Source organism: Leucoraja erinacea, chromosome 27 (assembly GCF_028641065.1).
Source record: "Leucoraja erinacea ecotype New England chromosome 27, Leri_hhj_1, whole genome shotgun sequence".
NCBI classification, from domain to species: domain Eukaryota; kingdom Metazoa; phylum Chordata; class Chondrichthyes; order Rajiformes; family Rajidae; genus Leucoraja; species Leucoraja erinaceus.
Window position 1 is genome coordinate 32138583 of NC_073403.1, and position 23722 is coordinate 32162304.

Sequence of the window (23722 nt, forward strand, 5' to 3'; positions counted from 1 at the left end):
TCAGAGGTTTAGTTAAGACTCCACTTTCTGAACCCTTCGCTGTGAGGGAATTTGCAGAGTTATTGTCCATGATGTTTCAGCTCTTAAACTGATGAAAGTAAATTGTGGTAACACAGCCAGAAATGCTCCCAACAAGGTGATCAAACTGGTCAACTGCAGCGGTGATGGACAGAAAGACAATGTTGTCTTTGCTTCCTTCATGGCTCACTCCAGTTTTTAAAGAAATTGTAAATCTCATTCTTTTTTCTGAACCCTGTCCTACAATTACATCCCCAATTGTAGCCATAGAGTCATGGTCATACAGTGCGGAAACAGGCCCATCGGACCAGCTTGCCCACACTGACCAACATGTCCCATCTACACTCGTCCCACCTACCTGCGTTTGGTCCATATCTCCTCTATCCATGTACCTATATAATTGCTTCTTAAAGATTGCAATAGTCCCTGCCTCAACTACTTCCTCCGGCATCTCGTTCCATACATCCACCATCTATGTGAAAAGGTTACCCCTCAGATTCCAGATCTTTTCTCCTTCAGCATGTCCTCTGGTCCTCAATTCACCTACTCTGGGCAAGAGACTGTGCATCCACCCGATCTATTCCTCTCATGATTTTATACACTTCTATAACATCACCCCTCATCCTCCTGCACTCCAAAAAATAAGAGTCCCAGCCTATTCAAGCTCCCACTGTAGCTCAGACCCTCGAGTCTGAGTAATGTCCTTGTTAATCTTCTCTGAACCTTTTCCAGCTTGACAACATCCAATTTGTTCTTATTAAATAATCATATCAAGACGGAGTGCTCTTCCACAATCAATACTGCCACTGGCTGGAAAAAGCTTCATTCTGCCCAATCAGTTCCTCAACGACCAATACAGTTGCAATAAATTGGCCCAGGACATTTACCCCTTCACCCTATACCACCATTCAATGAGATTGTAGCCTCTGCTCTGTTGATATTCCATTGAATGAATCCACTGACCAAGTCTTGGGAGCTCCAATTGTTCACCACCAACCACTGTCTTTAGGTGGAGAGAGTTCAATGAGAACCAAACTGGCCTCGCTGCCATCGTCATTCTGCCTCCCACATCCACGCTGACCTTTTCTCCCATTCTTAGTTACATTTGCACACATTAGGATCTCAATCCTTCCTTTTTAAGTGTTTGACTTCAGTGTCGCTTAAATGTGATTGTACTTGGTTCTACAATTTCCTTTAGCAGCATATTCCAGACAACAATCTTTCTCTGTATAAACCCCTCAGGTCCCCATTAATACATCTTCCTCTCGCCTTATATCTATGCCCTTGTGTTCCATACCCTGACAATGGGAAAAAGCTGTTGGATAGAACTGCTGTCACTTTATATCAAAGCTAGCACGGATTTCCATTGTTTTATTTGTTAGGTAAGTTTAGTTTAGTTTAGTTTAGTTTAAAGATACAGCAGGGAAACAGGCCATTCGGTCCACCGGGTCCGTGCCGACCAGCGATCCCCCCATACAGTAACTCTCTCCTACACACATTAGGGACAATTTACAATTTTATCGGCCAATTAACCTACAAACCTGTAATTCTTTGGTATGTGGGAAGAAATCGGAGCACCCAGCGAAAACCCACATGGTCACGAGGAGAACATACAAACTCCATACTCTGTAGTCAGGATCGAACCAGGGTCTCTGGCACTGTAAGGCAGCAACTCTACCATCGTGCCACTCCATTCCTGAATTTGTTAATGTTCTTGTTATTAATTTTTTGTACAATTGGCTTATTAGGGTACGCACCCTCGATTAACCAATCTATCTTTTGATGGAATAAGAAAAAACATTCACCACCCATTGCAATACACTGTAACATTGTTTTCAATTAGGAAGATTTACATATTCGGCAGAAAGACATATATTTCATGAACCCATGAAACCAATGAACCGGAAGTTCCCAGCCTGCCATGGCCTGTAGGGAGGAGCCCACAGAGCCTGCCCTGCTCATCCCCTGAAGACCATGAGGAGAGGGACCGGGGTCTGGCCTCAAGATTGGCTGTGGGAGGCGCTCCCGGGGCACAAAGGTTGACGAGCGAAGAGAGGGACATTGGATCGTCAAACAATCCACACATCCAAGGAAGGCGATGGAGGCCCTGCAGCAGCCTGGGGCTCGCCTGGATCGGGCACCGCTCATAAGACCTAGAGTGCGGACTGGACTTTGAAAATGCCGCCAAACATGGCACATCTTGCAGATGGGCTCAGTGGACTGTTTCTGTACACATTGCTAATCGGGAATGGTACTTAGGTATGACAAAACTTTAATGTACTGCCTGTAAGAAAATCATTTCATTTTGTGTTTGCACGTGACACTACAAGCAGCATTGACTCATTGAACCTGTAGTGATCTTTCACACTTCTGTCCAGTAGTTTGGTGACTTTCCCCCACTCCCCACATGATCAAATACCTGTGATAATATCTTCAATCGCTCCGTCCTTTCCCTCATAAACCATCCTCTCCTTCCCCTGCTGCTTCTTCTTCAGTTCAGCCATTAGGTCCATTTGCGGAGCCTTATTCCTCATGGTAGGAAGCTGGGGGGGGGGGGGGGGGGGGGAGGAGGGGGGGAAAGTTGAGAGTTTAGTTACCAGGGTTGTACAGAGAGCTGCAAAATAAGTAACTTTCCAAAATTGGTGGTGACATGTTTAATGCTTTCCACACTGTATGTCTCGACAGTGTGTTAGACATGCTACACACTCCTTCATAAGGTCACGGGATTACAGCATATTGAGTTGTGTGTTTCTTTACAGCTGGGAATTTCAACCCAGTTGGACTAACATTAGGTTCATACCAGGGTCAGTATAGACGCTTGGTGTTGTATCACTGGTTGTTAATAATATGGAAGTCAGCTAGGTCACAGAGACATACAGCAATGGAAACAGGCTCTTCAGCCCACATACAGTATGGAAGCAGGCTCTTCAACACACCAAGTCTGGAGTAACCATCAATAAATGCTGTTTTATTCTTCCCACATTCCCATCAGCTGTCCCCTGATTCTACCACTCACCTACAGACTGGGGGAGATCTACAGTAGATCAATCAACTATCAACACTGTTCGAGGGATATGGATCATGGACAGGCAGATGAGATCAGTTTAACTTGGCATTGTGTTCAAAGGGCCCGTTCCTGTGCTGTACTGCTCTATCTTCTATGTTATAGAGTCATAGAGTGATACGGTGTGGAAACAGACCCTTCATAGTCATAGAATGAAACAGGCCCTTTGACCCACCTTGCCCACACCGGCTAACGCACTAGTCCCACCTGCCTGCGTTTGGTCCATATCACCTCCAAACCTGTCCCAACCATGTAACTGTTTCTTAAATGTTGGGATAGTCCCTGCCTCAACTACCTCCTCTGGCAGCTTGTTCCATATACAAACCACCCTTTGTGTGAAAAGGTTAGCCCTCAGATTCCTATTAAATCTTTCCCCCTTCACCTTAAACCTATGTCCTCTGGTTCTCGATTGCCCTACTCTGGGCAAGAGACTCTGTGCATCTACCCGATCTGTTCCTCTCATGATTTTATGCACCTCTATAAGATTACCCCTCATTTTCTGCACTCCAAGGAATAGAGTCCCAGCCTTCCTATAGCTCAGACAATTCTTAAACAATCCCTTTAGTTTTGAAGAATATCTTTGCCTGCAGTAAATGGAGTGTGGATTGCTGGCTGTTTGTGGTCAGAGGCCTCACCTTGCCATCCTGCTGCCCCTTGCTGGTGGGTGGGCTGGTATCTCCGGGGTCCTGTGCTGCCATCTCCTCCTGCTTCCTCCGCACCTCGTTATCCTGCTCGGCTTGCTGAGGACAAGACACACACAAATAAACCCATCACTTCTTGGTCATCTAAACCCTGCAAGTGCTGGAAATCTGCAATGGAACAAAAAATGCTGGAAACATTCAGCTGGTCTGTCAGCCAGCATCCGTGGGAAGAGAAGCACAGTCAATGTTTTGAGTCTGATACTCCTCATTGACATTTACTGAATAGTGAAAGACCTGGATAGAGTGGATGTGGAGAGGATGTTTCCAATAGTTAGAGAATCTGGAACCAAAGGCCATAGCCTCAGCATAAAAGGACACAATTTCAGAAAGGAGACGAGAAGGGCTCCTAGTGGCGGCATGCTGTAAAGGTTGCAAATTTGCTTGCTCCCTTAACTTTTAATTTTTACTTACCACTCTTTCAATGTTACTTGTTATTACTTGACTTCAAGGCACGGAATAACTTTTCTTAAAGTGTTGATAACACTTTTATACGCCTTAACTGTGTAAAGGATGGAGACAAGAGGGAAAGGAGCTTCTCCAAGGAAGGACTGTGGGAAAGGCACAGCTTCTGACTAGTATCTTAGAAGCAATATCGAAAATGAACAATGAACTGAGAAATGAAATGAAAACAAGATTTTGCTGTTTGGAAGAAATGGTGAAAGGAACTTCGAGCAAATTAAAGGAAGTTCAAGACAAGCTGATTATGTTACAAGATGAATCTCGTGAACAGAAGGAACAAATTGATATCTTGCGAACCCTGGGCCAGGAGAGAGATTTGTAGATTGAAAAACTGGAACGGAGAATGAATGAAAATACTCAGGCACTCCAGCAATACAAGATTAAAAATATGGATCCGGAAAACAGAAGCCGTCGAATGAATTTGTGAATTGTTGGCTTGCCGGAAGGTCAAGAAGGAGATAATGTTATAAAATATGCTTCTAAAATGATAAAGGAGACTTTCAACATTGAGCACAATGAAAATCTTCCATTTTTGGATAACGCACATAGGATTGGGAAGAAATCTGGTCCCCAAGATAAACCGAGACATATGATTGTTCGGTTTCACTTCTTGCAGATGAAGGAGAATATTTTCCAGGCAACAAAAAAGTTGGGCGTGGTTGAATATGAAAGATGCAAGTTTTGGTTTGTTCCTGATTATAGTTACGAGCTTTTGGAAATAAGAAAGTCTTTCCATAATGTAATGTCTGAGCTGTTTAAGAAAGAATTGCGCCCAGCCTTACTTTATCTGGCTAGACTGCGTATACAATTCTTTAATGTAACATTTGATTTTTTAACAATCCTCAAGACTCTTCCAGCTTTCTGGAGGCTTATAAGGGTGAAGTTGCGACCAGGAGCAATTGATAGCTGATTAAGTTATAATTGAAAATTTACTCTTCCTATTTTGACAATATATTGTTTTGTAATGATTAAGAATTTAACTGGATGAGTTGTTTTTCTTTTTTTTTATCTTTATTTACTTTTTAGAATTTTAGTATGATGGTATCAAACAACAACTTTTACCTTCTCTAAAATACTGTTAATTTAATGTAATGGTATTATGTATATATTAATTTTAAATATTTTCTTTGTTAGTTTTTCTATTTTTTAAATTGAAGGAATTTTTTTTCCCCTGTCTTTAGACAAATTAAGTGAACGCAGTTCTTGTTTTTCATATTTTTACCTTGGATAAATAATATGACGTAGCTCTTGTGTTCCACTGCCAATGTGTACTTTTTTTAACCATAACATTAATTTTGTTTTAGCTATTGAGTGGCAAATATGCTTTCTTTTTACGTTGGGTGCTGTCGTTAGGAGAGATGGGGGTAGGGAAGAGATTAGGTAGCATACTGACTGTCTACTGGTCAGTTTGGGGCTTTGCATAGGGGGGGAGGGGTGAAGGGGTATTTTGCTTTTAGCTTAGCTTTTTTCATCTGTGCAGAATTTGAACTACAAAAATGTCTGAAATGTCGTCACTTCTGGCTCCGCCCTAGATTTTTCTTCTTCCAGTATCATGAACTATTATGCTTTAAGAAATTAACCCTTCTTATGATTTTTACAAACGATATGGATAAAGTTATTAACTTCCTTTCATGGAATGTGAATGGTTTGAACCATCCCATTAAGAGGACATTTTTTAAAAAAGTTCTTTGTAGACTAAATGCTCAGATTATCTTTGTTCAGGAAACTCATGTAAGGCACGATGACAATCAACGTTTTGGAGAGGACATTCAAATTCACAGGCTAAGGTGAAAGGAGTCTCTATTTTTATTGACTCCTCAATTCTGTTTGTTCATTATGAAACAATTTATGATCCATATGGTAGATTTTTGGTGATTACTGGTGTTCTTCATGACCAAAAAGTTGCTATGGTTAATGTTTATGCACCAAATATTGATCACGCTGAGTTTTTTAAACAGATAATTGCATCCTTTCCTAATTTAAATGAACACTTTTTAATAATGGGTGGAGATTTTAACTGTTGTTTGAACCTCTCGATGGACAGATCTGCATCTGATAATGTGCATCCAAATAAATCAGCTAGTTTAATTAATTCTTTTTTACTTGACTGTGGAATGTTAGAAGTCTGGAGATTCTTATGCCCAAATGACAAAGAATTTTCTTTTTTCTCTCATGTATATTATAGTTACTCTAGGATTGACTACTTTAAAATAGATTCTCGGATAGTTTCATTGGTCACTGTATGTGAGTGTGATGCAATTGCTATTTCTGATCATGCACCATTGACACTATCAATCAAACTACCTGATTCCAAGTTTAGTGCTAAACAATGGTGATTTAATGCTACTTAGCTTCAACATCTGAATTTTGTTAATTGTTTTAATGATCAGATTGCTTTTTTCTTAACAAATTCTACTGAAGAAATATCCAATGGTGTAGTCTGGGATGCTTTTAAGGCATATATTTGTGGACAAATTATTTCATACTCCGCGGGATTAAAAAAAAAACTCAAAATGAAATACGTATATTGGCTGATGAGATTAAAGAAATTGATAAAAAATATTCAAAAGCTCCTAGTTTAGAGCTCTATAAGAATAGAGTTGAACTTCAATTGAAATATGATTTGTTATTAGTATCACCGATTGAGAACCAGCTACTTAAAACCAAAAGTCAATTATATATACATGGCGAAAAATCTGGTAAATTACTCGCTAATCAGTTGAAAGTGGTCGGCCAAACGTCAGATTACTAAAGTGAGTAAACGGGATGGTACACTAACTGTAGACCATGATGAAATTAATAAATCCTTTTAGGAATTTTATACCTCCTTATACCAATCAGAATTTCTTACTGATCCCAATATAATCTATGAGTTTTTAAAGAAACTGAACTTGCAAAATTTACCACATAATGAGTCTCTGTTGTTAGATGAACCCATCATGGAGGAAGAAATACAGAAAGCAATCCTCTCGATGAATTCTGGTAAAGCTCCTGGTTTAGATGGGTTTACAGTAGATTTTTTTAAAGTATTTCTCAAGTTTACTGTCTCCCTGGCTATGCAAGGTTTATAAAGAAGCCTTTTTATTGAATAGATTACCACAATCCTTTAATGAAGAATCTATTTATTTAATTCTTAAAAAAGTTAAAGACCCTACTGAAGTGACATCATAAAGACAGACCTATATCACCGTTAAATGTAGTTTCCAAAATTCTTTCCAAAATATTAGCTATGAGATTGGAAAATATTTTACCGCAAATTATTTCTGAAGATCAGACAGGATTTATTAAAAATCGTTACTCATACTTTAACATTAGGAGATTAATGAATATCGTATATACAGCGTCAAATAAAACTCCAGAATGTGTCATTTCACTTGATGTCGAGAAGGCGTTTGATAGAGTAGTATGGGAATACTTATTCAATACACTTGAAAAATTTAAGATTGGTCCAAAATTTATTTCTTGGATCAAGCTGATATATCATATACCTCAGGCTTCTGTACTTACCAATAATCAGAGATCCCCTTTTTTCAGGCACTTTTGAGGTACTAGACAGGGCTGTCCTTTAAGTCCTTTACTGTTTATATTGCTTTGGAACCTTTAGCCACCGCTATTAGGGAATCCCCAAATATTTTTGGTATTGTCCGCGGGAATAAGACACATAAGCTATCTCTTTATGCAGATGATCTGCTATTATTCATTTCTAATCCTGAGAAATCTATTCCGGCAATAGTAGCATTACTTAATCAATTTAGTAGTTTTTCTGGCTATAAACTAAATCTTAGTAAGAGTGAGCTTTTTCCATTAAACAATTTAGTTTCGAATTATGGACAGTTTCCATTTAGATTGACTACCAAATATTTTACCTATTTAGGTATTAAGATTACCAAGAAACACAAGGATTTATTTAAAGCTAATTTTACGCCTTTAATTGATCATATCAAACAACAGTGGTCACCAATGTCCTTATCTTTAATCAGCCGAATCAATGCTAATAAAATGTTTATCTTATCTACATTTTTGTATTTATTTCAGACTATACCAATTTTTATTGCTAAATCTTTCTTTGATATTTTTGACTCAAAAATGTCATCATATATATGGCAGAATAAAAATTCCAGACTACGTAAAAAATACTTACAGAAATCAAAAAAAGACAGTGGGTTGGCACTGCCGAACCTTAGATTCTACTATTGGGCAGTTAATGTTCGTTATTTAACATTTTGGACAAAAGATTTAGAAGATACTCAATGCCTAGGATGGATAAATCTTGAACGTGATTTTTGGATTGGATGATTTTATCTTATCGAGTCCTGTCATATCTAATTTTCTCTTCCAATCTTCTAGTACTGATCTAGCCTTTCTGGTATGGAAGGGGAAGGGATTAATAGCTTTTCGTGATTTGTTTTTGGATGGTTGTTTTATGTCTTTTGAACAACTCTCCAATAAGTATAATTTACCTAACTCACACTTTTTTAGATATTTACAAATGAGACATTTTTTGAAGGCCACTTTTTTCCATTACCACATCAAACCGAAATCTTGGAAAAAGATTTACACTTGACCCTTATCAGAAAGGCTTAATAACGACTATTTATGAGGATTTAACAAATAGATACATTTGATAAAATTATGAATGACGGAAAGAGCTCCAAATTTCTCTATCTATAGAGAAATAGGAGATTATTCTTCAATTAGTTAATACTTCCTCAATGTGTGCAAGACACACTTTGATACAATTCAAGGTGGTTCACAGAGTTTATATGTCAAAAGATAAGTCCGCTCATTTTTATGGTCATATAAATCCTACCTGTGACAAATGTAATTCTGAAGTGGCCTCGCTGACTCATATGTTTTGGTCCTGCCCACTTTTGGAAAAAGATTGGAAATAAATCTTTGATACTATTTCTGAAGTTTTAGGTATTGATTTACAACCTCATCCTATTACTGCAATGTTTGGGCTACCAATGTTAGATTCTATTCATTTGTCCCATTCCGCCCATCGGCTGATTACTTTTACTACATTAATTGCCAGAAGATCTATTTTATTTAAATAGAAAGACTCTAATCCTCCGACCACATTCCTTTGGTACTCTGAAACGATATCATGTTCAAATTTAGAAAAAATCAGGAGTGACATTGTTGAACCCTTGGTTAAATTTGATAGTACTTGGGGAAGATTTATTCAACATTTTCACACAATATAAATTGTCCTCTCTCCAACCATTATAAAAACTATTTTACCTTTATATGGTGGAATGGACTTGAAATTCGTTGCAGCTCAGATTCTGTTTTCCTTTTTTTTCTAGTTTAGGGGGGTTTTGTTTTTTTGTTTTTTCTCTTTTTTTTCTTTTTATCTTTTTGTTTTTTATATGGAAGTTATTAATGTACTGATTCCTATGTATCAATATCATTGTTATGTTTATCATTATTCTTTTTTGTTGTTGTTCTAGTCATTGGGTATTTTTAAGGTAGAGATTGATAGATTTTTGATCAGTATGTGTGTCAAGGGTTATGTGGAGAAGGCAGGAGAATGGGATTGAGAAGAAAAGATATGCCATGATCTGCCATGATTGAATGGCAGAGTAGATTTGATGGGCTGAATAGCCTAATTCTGCTCATATAACTTATGAACATGAACCTTTAGCTGAACATGGTTTTCCTGGGAATATTTTTTAATTCCTACTTTCATCTTGTTTTAGATTTAAGATGAACAATGGAATCACTCAGATGGAACAATGAGTGATTCAGTTTCACCTTCATGAAACCAAACCAGGTTTTTCTGTGTTGTTCAAGCAAGAGTAAAGGATGTCCCTGCTGAGAATGAAATGGAGCAAGCTCTTGGATGGTGGGCAGGCTCTTGTGACCTGCACGCTAGAGGGCTGGCAGACGGCTGGGTCAAGGTAGAGGTCGGCTGAGTTGACGGAGAGTCCGTGTTGAGAAAACAACTGGACCAACACCAATTACATGTGATTGACCGGCACTAAAGAAGGGTCTTGACCTGAAACATCACCTATTCCTTATTTCCAGAGATGCTGCCTGACCACAGACTTACTCCAGCATTTTGTGTCTATCTTCAGTGTAAAGCAGCATCTGCAGTTGCTTTCTACATCAACACTAATCACATTGATTGACCCGCGCTGCCAAGGCCAGGACATGACGAGTGACTGGGCCTCCACTGTGCAGGAGAAACATTCACTGGACAATTACTTTGAGTCAGGCATTGTTTGGCCACTAAGGTTTGAAAATGTTTCATTCGTGTAATCATTTGATTGACTGGAAGTGAGATGTAAGGAGGAATAAACCTTCAGTAAAGTCAAGGAACAGAGAGCATTCTCACGACACCAACAGTTTGTCTGGTTTTCGCGTCCCTACCTTGTAGCCCCTGATGAACCTCTGAAAGAACGGGAAGAACATATTGGGAGGCATCTTTTTTATGTCTTCACCAAAATAGTCAACGACAGACTGGTATGCCTCCTGTGGGAGAAAGAGAGCAAACAAGATTAGTCGCAATGAGCAACACAAGGAATCGTGATTAACCCCACACTGGTGCAGAGGGAGGACTTAATTAACTTTTTATACCAGGGTTCGGATCTAAATTAAAATGATTTGTGAATACCAGTTTTCCACTGGGATTTGAAACACTGGCCAAACCTGTGACCTTTGGGTGGCACAGTGGTGCAGCGTTAGAGTTGCTGCCTTACAGCCCCAGAGACACGGGTTCGATCCTGACCATGGGTGCTATTTGTATAGTTTGTACGTTCTCTCCGTGACCTGCGTGGGTTTTCTCCTAGATCTTTGGCATCCTCCCACACCATATAACCATATAACAATTACAGCACGGAAACAGGCCATCTCGGTCCATCTAGTCCGTGCCGAACACCTAGTCCCATATACCTGCGCTCAGACCATAACCCTCCATTCCTTTCCCGTCCATATAACTATCCAATTTATTTTTAAATGATAAAAACGAACCTGCCTCCACCACCTTCACTGGAAGCTCATTCCACACAGCCACCACTCTCTGAGTAAAGAAGTTCCCCCTCATGTTACCCCTAAACTTCTGTCCCTTAATTCTCAAGTCATGTCCCCTTGTTTGAATCTTCCCTATTCTCAGTGGGAAAAGCTTATCCACGTCAACTCTGTCTATCCCTCTCATCATTTTAAAGACCTCTATCAAGTCCCCCCTTCTGCGCTCCAAAGAATAAAGCCCTAACTTGTTCAACCTTTCTCTGTAACTTAGTTGCTGAAACCCAGGCAACATTCTAGTAAATCTCCTCTGTACTCTCTCTATTTTGTTGGCATCCTTCCTATAATTAGGCGACCAAAATTGTACACCATACTCCAGAATTGGCCTCACCAATGCTTTGTACAATTTTAACATTACATCCCAACTTCTATACTCAATGCTCTGATTTATAAAGGCCAGCACACCAAAAGCTTTCTTTACCACCCTAGCTGCATTAGATTCCACTTTCAGGGAACTGTGCACAGTTATTCCCAGATCCCTCTGTTCACCTGCATTCTTCAATTCCCTACCATTTACCATGTACGTCCTATTTTGATTTGTCCTGCCAAGATGTAGCACCTCACACTAATCAGCATTAAACTCCATCTGCCATCTTTCAGCCCACTCTTCCAACTGGCAAAAATCTCTCTGTAAACTTTGAAAATCTACTTCATTATCCACAACCCCACCTATCTTAGTATCATCTGCATACTTACTAATCCAATTTACCACACCATCATCCAGATCATTGATGTACATGACAAACAAGTGGACCCAACACAGATCCCTGAGGCACCCCACTAGTCACTGGCCTCCAACCTGACAAACAACCATCCACCATTACTCTCTGGCATCTCCCATTCAGCCACTGTTGAATCCATCTTGCTACTCCACCATTAATATCCAACAATTGAACCTTCTTAACCAACCTTCCGTGAGAAACCTTGTCAAAGGCCTTACTGAAGTCCATATATACACCATCCACTGCTTTACCCTCATCAATTTCCCGAGTAACCTCTTCAAAAAATTCAAGAAGATTAGTCAAACATGACCTTCCAGGCACAAATCCATGTTGACTGTTCCTAATTAGACCCTGTTTATCCAGATGCTTATATATATATTATCTCTAAGTATTCTATCCATTAATTTGCCCACCACTGACGTCAAACTAACAGGTCTATAATTACTAGGTTTACTCTTAGACCCCTTTAAACAATCGAATAACATGCACAGTACGCCAATCCTCCGGCACTATTCCCGTTTCTAATGACATTTGAAATATTTCTGTCATAGCCCCTGCTATTTCTACACTAACTTCCCTCAATGTCCTATGGAATATCCTGTCCGGACCTGGTGACTTATCCACTTTTATATTTCTCAAAAGTGTCAGTACTTCCTTGTCTTTGAATCTCATAATTTCCATAGCTACTCTACTTGTTTCCCTTACCTCACATAATTCAATATCCTTCTCCTTGGTGAATACCGAAGAAAATAAATTGTTCAATATCTACCCCATCTCTTTTGGCTCTGCAGATAGCTGTCCACTCTGACTCTCTAATGGACCAATTGTATCCCTCGTTATCCTTTTGCTCTTAATATAGCTGTAGAAACCCTTTGGATTTACTTTCACCTTACTTGCCAAATCAACCTCATATCTTCTTTTAGCTTTTCTAATTTCTTTAAGATTCTTTTTACATTCTTTATACCCCTCAAGCACCTCATTTACTCCATGCTGCCTATAATTATTGGAGATCTCTCTCTTTTTCCAAACCAAGTGTCCAATTTCCCTTGAAAACCATTGCTCTTTCCAATTTTTACTCTTTCCTTTCAACCGAACAGGGACATAAACATTCTGTACTCTTAAAATTTCACCTTTAAATGTCCTCCATTTCTCTTCCACATCTTTCCCATAAAACAAACTGTCCCAATTTACTCCTTTTAAATCCTTTCGCATCTCCTCAAAGTTAGCCTTTCTCCAATCAAAGTTAGCCTTTCTCACACTCCAAAGACATACAGGTTTGTAGGTTAAATGGCTTTGGTAAAATTGTAAATTGTCCCTAGTGTGTGTAGGATGGAGTTAATGTGCGGGGATTGTTTATCGGTGTGGACTCGGTGGGCTGAAGGGCCATTTTCCACGCTGTATCTCTAAACTAAACTGAACTATCCTTTGTCCCTAGGAAGAAGCAGTGCTGAATTTATTCAGGAGACTTGCCACATCCAAGTAACACCGACCTGACCTGAGCCCGTACAGTCTTTCTGTTAATGCTGCTGGCTCACAGTGCTGGAAGCCCGTCCCTAACGTCATTGTCCCCAACACCGTTGGCCAAACCACCACACCCACTGCCTGTAGGGGCAACATATTCACCCTCACTCTAGTCATCCCACTAGTTCAACTATTCGCATCCGTGTATCCATTCATTAGCACATCTTCCCCAGCCAACAATGGGCCATTATGGGCTCCACCCTTTCAAGATCATCTGTTACCGACCCTGATTTGTTCCGGCCTTTTCCTACCTCTAGCTTCCCTCTGACACAAAACGTCATCTATTCATTTTTCTCTAGAGATGCTGCCTGACCTGTTGAGTTGTTCCAGCACTTTGTGGCTGACTTAAGTATGTTGTGTGCCAAATTTGTGCTCAGGCAGGGGAGGCAGTTCAAACCCATTGCCCCAGATTTTGGTGCTTCCTATATCCAGCATTCATCCAGCATCATAACATGCCCATCGACCCAACTAAACCATGCCGACCAAAATGACCCATCTACACTAGTCCCCCCTACCCGTGTTTCCCATATCCATCCAAACCATTTCTATCCACGTTCCTGTCCAAATGTCTTATAAATGTTGTAGCAGTATCTGCCTCAACTACCTCCTCTGGCAGCTTGTTCCATAAACCCTCCTCCCCTGTGTGAACCATTGATGGATAAATAAATGGCAATGGCATTGGTGAAGGACTGGAGCCATGTGCAGAGCAGGTGTAGGGCAGACTGGAGCCATGTACAGAGCAGGTGTGGGGCAGACTGGAGCCATGTGCAGAGCAGGTGTACAGAGCAGGTGCAGGGCAGACTGGAGCCATGTACAGAGCAGGTGTACAGAGCAGGTGTAGGGCTGACTGGACCCATGTAGGATCCATGCAGGAAAAATGTTCCCAATATGGGACGAGTCCAGAACCAGGGGCCACAGTCTTAGAATAAAGGGGAAGTCTTTAAAGGGGAATAAAGGGGATTGCTCCCGATGTTGGGGAAGTCCAGGACAAGGGGTCACAGCTTAAGGATAAGGGGGAAATCCTTTTAAACCGGGATGAGAAGAGCTTTTTTCACACAGTGAGTGGTGAATCTGTGGAACTCTCTGCCACAGAGGGTAGTCGAGGCCAGTTCATTGGCTATATTTAAGAGGGAGTTAGATGTGGCCCTTGTGGCTAAGGGGATCAGAGGGTATGGAGAGAAGGCAGGAGCGGGATACTGAGTTGGATGATCAGCCATGATCATATTGAATGGCGGTGCAGGCTCGAAGGGCCGAATAGCCTCCTCCTGCACCTAATTTCTATGTTTCTATGTTTCTATGTACTGTATAGTGTGTAGAGAGCAGGTGTAGGGCAGACTGGAACCATGTATAGTGTGTAGAGAGCAGGTGTAGGGCAGACTGGAGCAATGCACAGAGCAGGTGTAGAGAGCAGGTGTAGGGCTGACTGGACTCATGTATAGTGTGTAGAGAGCAGGTGTAGGGCAGACTGGAGCCATGTACAGTGTGTAGAGAGCAGGTGTAGGGCAGACTGGAGCCATGTACAGAGCAGGTGTAGGGCAGACTGGAGCCATGTAGAGCAGGTGTAGGGCAGAATGGAGTTGTGTATAGAGCATGTGTAGAGCCATGAACAGAGCTTGTGTATAAAGGTCAGATGTTCTGTTGCAAGGAGCAGTGTAGAACAACACAGCAATGTGACGGTTGTGCAGCCACTGAGTGCCTTGGTGAGATCTGAATTTGATCTGCATGGCTATAGATGCAGAGAACTGCACGTGCTGGTTTACCAAAAAACACACTATGTGCTGGAGTACCTCAGCAGGTCAGGCAGCAACTCTGAAGGACATGGATAGGTGACTTTTGGGTTGGAATCCTTCTGCAGATCTCAGCGTTGTTGGCCCAACAATGTGCTTCTAGCTGGCGTAAGATCTGAAGGATAGCCAGCTATTTTGCTCCTGTACATGTAATAACGGCACATTTGGATAGCAGTAAAAGGATTGGTCCAAGTCAGCATGGATTTCTGAAGGGGAAATCCTGCTTGACTAATCTTCTGGAATTTTTTGAGGCGGTGACGTAAAATGGATGAAGGAGAGCCAGTGGATGTAGTGTATCTGGACTTTCAGAAAACCTTTGATACGGTCCCACACAGGAGATTAGTGGGCAAAATTAGAGCACATGGTATTGGGGGTAGGGGATTGACATGGATAGAGAATTAGTTGGCAGACAGGAAGCAAAGAGTAGGAATAAACGGGTTCCTGTCAGAATGGCAGGTAGTGGCGAGCGGAGTGCCACAAGGCTCGGTGCTGGAGCCGTAACTATTAACAATATATATTAATGATTTAGATGATGGAATTAAAAGTAACACTAGCAAATTTGCGGATGTCACATAGCTGGGTGGCAGTGTGAGCTGTGTGAGCTGCAAAGACGATGCTAGGAGGTTGCAGGATGACTTGGACAGGTTGAGTGAGTGGGGAGATGCATGGCAGATGCAATATAATGTAGATAAATGTGAGGTTATCCACTTTGGCGGCAAGAACAAGGGGGCAGATTATTATCTCAATTGTGTCAGATTAGGAAAATGGGAAGTGCAACAAGATCTGGGTGTCCTTGTACACCAGTCACTGAAAGTAAATATGCAGGTACAGCAGGCAGTGAAGAAAGCTAATGGCATGTTGGCCTTCATAACAACAGAATTTGAGTATAGGAGTAAAGAGGTCCTTCTGCAGTTGTACACATGGGCCGCAAAATGTTTTTGAAAGTGGGGGGGCTGAGCGATCACTAATCACCGGCCTCGGAGGGAAGGTGTGGGAGGGTGGCACAGCTATTCTTTTTTGTTGTTGCTCGACCTCCATAAACTGGGGGATAATACAGGCCATCCCCAACTCAGGACCCTGGTGAGACTGCACCTGGAGTATTGTGTGCAATTTTGTTCTCCTAATTTGAGGAAGGACATTCTTGCTATTGAGGGAGTACAGAGTAGGTTCACCAGGTTAATTCCCGGGATTGCAGGACTGACATATAATGAAAGAATGGGTTGACTGGGCTTGTATTCACTGAAATTTAGAAGGATGAGAGGGCATCTGAAAGAAACATAAAATTCATAAGGGATTGGCCAGGCTAGATGCAGGAAACATGTTCCCCATGTTGGGGTAGTCCAGAACCAGGGGTCGCAGTTTAAGAATAAGGAGTAGGCCATTTAGGACTGAGATGAGGAAAAACCTTTTCACACAGAGAGTTGTGAATGTGTGCAATTCTCTGCCACTGAAGGCAGTGGAGGCCAATTCAATGGATGTTTTCAAGAGAGAGTTAGATTTAGCTCTTACAGCTAAAGGAATCAAGGGATATGGGTAAAAAGCAGGAACGGGTACTGATTTTAGATGATCAGCCATAATCATAATGAATAGCTATGCTGGCTCGAAGGGCTGAATGGCCTACTCCTGCACCTACTATTGAGCCTGACCGCCACACGATCTCTGCACATGACCTCCATACCTGACCTTCACACCCTTTCAATGAGGTCAAAGGCAACTGGCAATCCCATGGTTCACTATTCATGGTTATTGACCATGCCAGGGATTGAACCTGGGACTGGCCGGCAGGTGATGAGTCATGGTTCAGAGTTTGAAGGCCTCTCCTGAGGGTGCTGCCTGACACGCACCTGTGCAGTTTTGCTGTCCTTCAGCAAGCTGTCCACTTTCTCAGAATTGCCACTGAGGAAATCCTTCAGGATTGTGCTGGTGTCCTGGATCATGAAGGTCTTGCGGATGAGCTCCAAGCCCTGCTGTAACGAGCGCACATCCTGTACAACACTCTCCAACGACACTGCGATAGACACACCACAAGAGAACACTGCATCAGAATATGCTTTGTACCATTAAATATTTGTGCATGCTTTAACCATTAAATATTCCTGTAACAACACTTGGTACAAGCCCTGGGGCTTGGAAACAAGGACAAAGTGCACTGATTCAACCCGGTGGCTGGATGCAGTTGCTACCAACACTAGTCACATCTTCCCATCTCCACCCCTTTCCGTCGTCCGCAGAGGCCGTTCCCTCCGCAACTCCCTGGTTAATTCATCCCTTTGCACCCAAACCACCACCTTCCCCTGGATCTCCTGATTGCATGGACTATCCACGCACTGTTTCAGGAAACTTTCTTGGGTACATCTGACACATTCTATCACATTTGCACTGAGCTCGTCACAGTCGATATTGGGGAAGTTATAGTTGCATAGGTGTTTTTTAATCTTTTGCATAACTTCCTGTGTTCACTGCAAGACCACATCCCTTGTCCTACCCATGTGATTTGTGCCAACATACACAATGACCTCTGGCTGCACTCTGTGCCCCGTGAGAATGTCAAGCAGCCACTCCGAGGCATCTTGGACCCTGGACCCAGGCACCACATCATCCTGGAGTCTCCATTGCTGCCACACAATCTGCCCCTTTAACCAATAAATCTCCTGTCACTATCGCTCTGCCTGCCTTTGTTGAGGCAGGTACAAAAACAACATCTAACTCCATTTGGACAGGAGCGTGGATAGGTTTAAAGGAATATGGGCCAAACGAGGGCAGGTGGGACGAGTGTAGATGGGACATGTTGGCTGGTGTTTAGATGAGACATCTTGGTCGGCAAGAACAAGTTGGGCCGAAGGGCCTGTTTCATGCTGTATGACTCTATGACTCAACCTATGGTTTATTTTAAAATTTCACATTTATTTTGCGCCAACATAGCCTAAACACTATTCCCGGAGTCAGTACGGTCAAATCACTGCCCCCTGGTGTCAACTAATCGCTGTTTTTCCCTGGGTATAACCTAATTAGTGCTCCCCTCCGGTTACCTGATGTAACCTAATCAATAACCATATAACAACCATATAACAATTACAGCACGGAAACAGGCCATCTCGGCCCTACAAGTCCGTGCCGAACAACTTTTTTTCCCTTAGTCCCACCTGCCTGCACTCATACCATAACCCTCCATTCCCTTCTCATCCATATGCCTATCCAATTTATTTTTAAATGACACCACGAACCTGCCTCCACCACTTCCATTGGAAGTTCATTCCACACCACTACCACTCTCTAAGAAGTTCCCCCTCATGTTACCCCTAAACTTCTGTCCCTTAATTCTGAAGTCATGTCCTCTTGTTTGAATCTTCCCTATTCTCAAAGGGAAAAGCTTGTCCACATCAACTCTGTCTATCCCTCTCATCATTTTAAAGACCTCTATCAAGTCCCCCCTTAACCTTCTGCACTCCAGAGAATAAAGACCTAACTTATTCAACCTATCTCTGTAACTTAGTTGTTGAAACCCAGGCAACATTCTAGTAAATCTCCTCTGTACTCTCTCTATTTTGTTGACATCCTTCCTATAATTGGGCGACCAAAATTGTACACCATACTCCAGATTTGGTCTCACCAATGCCTTGTACAATTTTAACATTACATCCCAGCTTCTATACTCAATGCTCTGATTTATAAAGGCTAGCATACCAAAAGCTTTCTTTACCACCCTATCTATATGAGATTCCACCTTCAAGGAACTATGCACGGTTATTCCCAGATCCCTCTGTTCAACTGTATTCTCCAATTCCCTACCATTTATCATGTACGTCCTATTTTGATTTGTCCTGCCAAGGTGTAGCAACCTCACATTTATCAGCATTAAACTCCATCTGCCATCTTTCAGCCCATTTTTCCAAATGGCCTAAATCACTCTGTAGACTTTGGAAATCCTCTTCATTATCCACAACACCCCCAATCTTGGTATCATCTGCATACTTACTAATCCAATTTACCATACCTTCATCCAGATCATTGATGTACATGACAAACAACAAAGGACCCAACATCAATGCTCTCCACTGATGTAACCTCATTACTGCTCCCCCTATTGAAAACCTGTCCCCCTATCATGAAGCAGCAAACACAATTAATATTCTTCTCAGTTCATACTGAGCTTTAATACCTGCAGCAGCTTTGTCCACAAATAGCAGCTCTGCATGAAAGGCATTGAGATCAGGATAATTTTTCTGGATGATATCCACAATGTAGTTCATTAGAGTCTGTTTCCTGTCGGTTGATTTGGTTTCAAGGAGCTATGGATGAATATAGAGCGATTAATATTATCACAGAAGTGTTGGCTCGTTTATTACACACAGCCACAAGATTACATAATAATAAACGATGCACATCCTGTAATAATCTGTACAATCTCAAACATATCTACAAATTACCACCCATCTCCAGGACATTGGCATTTTAGAAGGGACACCACCAAATCAACTCAGCACAAGCTTTAGCCTAGTTTAGATTAGTTTAGAGATACAGCACAGAAATGGGCCCATGAGTCTACGCCGACCAGCAATCCCCGCACAATGCTACACCCACTAGGAACAATTTACAATTATACCAAGTCAGTTAACCTACAAACCTGTACGTCTTTGGAGTATGGGAGGAAGCCGGAGATCCCGGCGAAATCCCACGCAGGTCATGGGGAGAACGTACAAACTCTGTACAGACAGCACCCCTAGTCAGGATCAGAGTCGGGTCTCTGGTGCTGTAAGGCAGCAACTACCGCTGCACCACTATGCCTGTTGGTCTAACACCAGACTACAGGAATGGCATGTCCCTATCCTGGGTTTGACAGAGTCATCCCCAGGCACCGTGCACTGTTGCGTAAGCCCAAGAAACATTAAATCAATAGTACATCATCACTGTCCTCTGATGAGACCATGCAGAAGATCTTTTATGGGTCCCAAATTATACTGGGCTAATTATTAAACTAGTTCAATGTTTCACTGGCAGTGACTTTTCTCAAACACTTACCAAGTCAAGGCTCTGCAGCCGGAAGCCATAAACACCTCCTTTCTTACTGCTATTCATGTAGTTTCCAAATGCCAAAATGATCTGCAGGCAAGAAAAGATTGACCAAGCTTGGCAGCAATTATGTTTAACAAATCATCATTCATCACCGATTAGCTATTTTATCTGGCACCAATATCACAAATTTAGCAGCAACTTAAATGTTAACGCAGACAAAGGCAGATTTGACAATGTTAAATGCTTTCACATTGGCAATCTGACCAGAACCCAGACTATTAATTGAAATTAATTCAAGAAAATAGGAGAAGAGAAAATAAAACATTTGTATCGGGTAAATTTAAAGCAAAGCATCTAATTTAGGCACAGCAACTAGTTTGCAAAGGTGTCACGCCGGCAATTCACCCGGAATTGGGTAAATCACCACAAAATGATGTGACATTCTTGCCATAGAAGGAATGCAGAGAAGGTTCACCAGACTGATTCCTGGGATGTCAGGACTTTCATATGAAGAAAGACTGGATAGACTCGGCTTGTACTCGCTAGAATTTAGAAGATTGAGGGAGGATCTTATAGAAACTTACAAAATTCTTAAGGGGTTGGACAGGCTAGATGCAGGAAGATTGGTCCCGATGTTGGGGAAGTCCAGAACAAGGGGTCACAGTTTAAGATAAGGGGGAAATCTTTTAGGACATAGATGAGAAAAACATTTTTCACACAGAGAGTAGTGAATCTCTGGAATTCTCTGTCACAGAAGGTAGTTGAGGCCAGTTCATTGGCTATATTTAAGAGGGAGTTAGATGTGGCCCTTGTGGCTAAAGGTATCAGGCGGTATGGAGAGAAGGCAGGTACAGGATACTGAGTTGGATGATCAGCCATGATCATATTGAATGGCGGTGCAGGTTCGAAGGGCCGAATGGCCTACTCCTGCACCTATTTTCTATGTTTCTATGACACTGAGTGGAGGTTGTGGCTCTGGAGTTAGGTTAAGGACAGACCAACGAGTGTCAATTCTAGAACCTCACTGACAACTTGTCTGATGTCTGGAAATCAAAGTACATTCATTCTCTCATCCAATTACAGCTTGAATAATTCCTGTGCCTTTGTGGATGTAACCCAATCTGCCATAAATCTTCATGCTCTGTACGGGACATGAGTGCACAGGGTGGCAAAACCCAGAGTATTCCATGCTCAGCTTAAGTTCAGTTTAGAGATACAGCATGGAAACAGGCCCTTCGGCCCCACAGAGTCCACACCGACCAGCGATCACCCTGTACACTAGCTCTATCATACACACTTGGGACAATTTACACAAGACAATTCATCTACAAACCTGTACATCTTTGGAAAGTAGGAGGAAACTGGAGAAACTGGAGAAAAGCCATGCCTCACATGGAGAAGGTACAAACTCCAGACGGACAGTACCCATGGTCAGGATTGAACCCGGGTCTCTGGCACTGTAAGACAGCAACTCTACCTCTGCGCCACCGTGCCAATTATTCAGTGTGTGTAGAATGTAAAGCGCTGGATGCTGTCCTGACCCACTACAGTATCTGTGCCACCAGTTGGGGCATTGACCAAGCCATGACTCCACTGCTTGTGTCTATTGCTGGTCGGCTGAGGGCACTGTCAGTTATTGGCATGCTTCAAACGAACCTTGTGGTGGAAATTATGCTCTCTTGCTCAACGTTGTAATGTTTGCACATTGACTATATCTGAAACTTGATTCCAGTGAAATCAAGGCTACAGATTCTCACTGCTGATGAATACACTGAAGAATGATGAGTTACTCTATATAACAACAATAAAAACACTTCCCCAGGTCATGACAGGGTTCTGTTCTTGAGAACTGTTTATAACTAGAACTGTTCACGTTGGAAATCTGACCAAACGTCAATACATTTAAGTAACACAGGTCAACCAAGGGCAACATGTCGTTCTTTAGACCAGGGGTTTAACTCAACCATTTGGATATTGTGGTGTATTGAGCTCCCACACCGCAGATGGTGCACACATCTTTCCCAAATGTCTCCCCCACACTCTGTCCTAATCTGCGGGCTCTACCTAAGTTGGAAGGACTTGCACTCACAAATGCCAAAACATTGGGGTGGCAGAATAGTGCAGCGGTAGAGTGGCTTACAATGCCAGAGACCCGGGTTTGATCCTGACTGCGGGAGCAGTCTGTACGGAGATTGTATTTTCTCCCTGTGACTGTGTGGGTTTTCTCTGGGGGCTCCAGTTTCCTGCCACACTCCAAAGACATACAAGTTTATAGGTTAATTGGCTTAGGTAAGTTGTAAAATGGGTCCTAGTACATGTAGGTTAGTGTACAGGGGTGATCGCTGTTCAGTGCCGACTCGATGGGCAGAAGGGCCTGTTTCCATGCTGTATCTCTAAAGTCTGAAGTCTGAATTGAAATTGCTGTGTTCACGTGATCAAGTGCTAGAATGGCCCAGACGCACTGGACTGCTATTTGGTTATTTCAGCACATCAAAGTTCAGTTGTGACCATGACACAAGGGTGAGAGGAGGTGCACTGGTGTCCAGCATTGGTGGTGGAAGAAGCAAGGAGGGTCAGTGGACAGATGGGATTGGAGAGATGGTGGGGGTGTGGTTTGGGGAGATGGTGGGGGAGGGGCTTGGGGAGATGGTGGGGGTGGGGTTTGGGGTTATGGTGTGGTGGGGGAGAGGGAGACAGAAAGATAGGTAGGGTTTGGAGAAATGCCAGAGGTGCAGGAGAAGGAGGTTGGGAGAGGTTTGTGGAGGTTTGGAAAGAATAGCTTTTCACTGAACCTCAGTACATATGACAATAAATTAAAGTGAATATGTACATGGAAAATGATGGTACAGTCAGGGAGGCTGATGAGGGATTTGTAGTGCTATCTACAGGCACATGTAGAGCCTCCGGTTCCTTTCAGGAGGACGGAAGGAGGAAGGATAGGCAGTAACTGCGGATGATCAGCCATGATCACAATGAACTGCGGTGCTGGCTCGAAGGGCCAAATGGCCTCCTCCTTACACCTATTTTCTATGCTTCTATGATGTCAGTGGGAAGTAATGAAGGATAAACTGGAGAGGGAGCGTAAGCTGGGAACAAGCGTGGTCCATGGACAGGAGGAGTGAGAATGGAGACAGAGTGTAGGGGCAGAGTGTAGAGACTGGATAAGGTGGAGACAGGAGCATTAGTAATCTCCTCTCACTTTATTGGAGCCATTAGAACGGTGGTAAAACCACACCAAGGCATTTTGTGCATGCTTGTTTAGCTATATGTCACAATGAGCCTAATGGGCCTGTCCCACTTAGGCGATTTTTCAGGCGACTGCCAGAGACTGTCCAGCGACTGGAATGGCGACTGTCAGAGTGGAACACACACACACATCGCTTCCTTCACCAGCCGTTATGCAGGTGG

The 23722-nt window shown here is 42.2% G+C and overlaps 1 protein-coding gene across 1 annotated transcript in view; it reads right to left on the minus strand.

The window, feature by feature from the left end:
- The window catches only part of LOC129710406 (formin-like protein 1), a 48452-nt gene that overhangs the window by 16516 nt on the left and 8214 nt on the right, over positions 1–23722 (minus strand). The window contains 6 exon segments of the mRNA XM_055657386.1: positions 2438–2561; positions 3718–3822; positions 10618–10719; positions 17146–17309; positions 19461–19590; positions 20321–20401. Coding sequence (XP_055513361.1) covers positions 2438–2561; positions 3718–3822; positions 10618–10719; positions 17146–17309; positions 19461–19590; positions 20321–20401 — 706 coding nt within the window.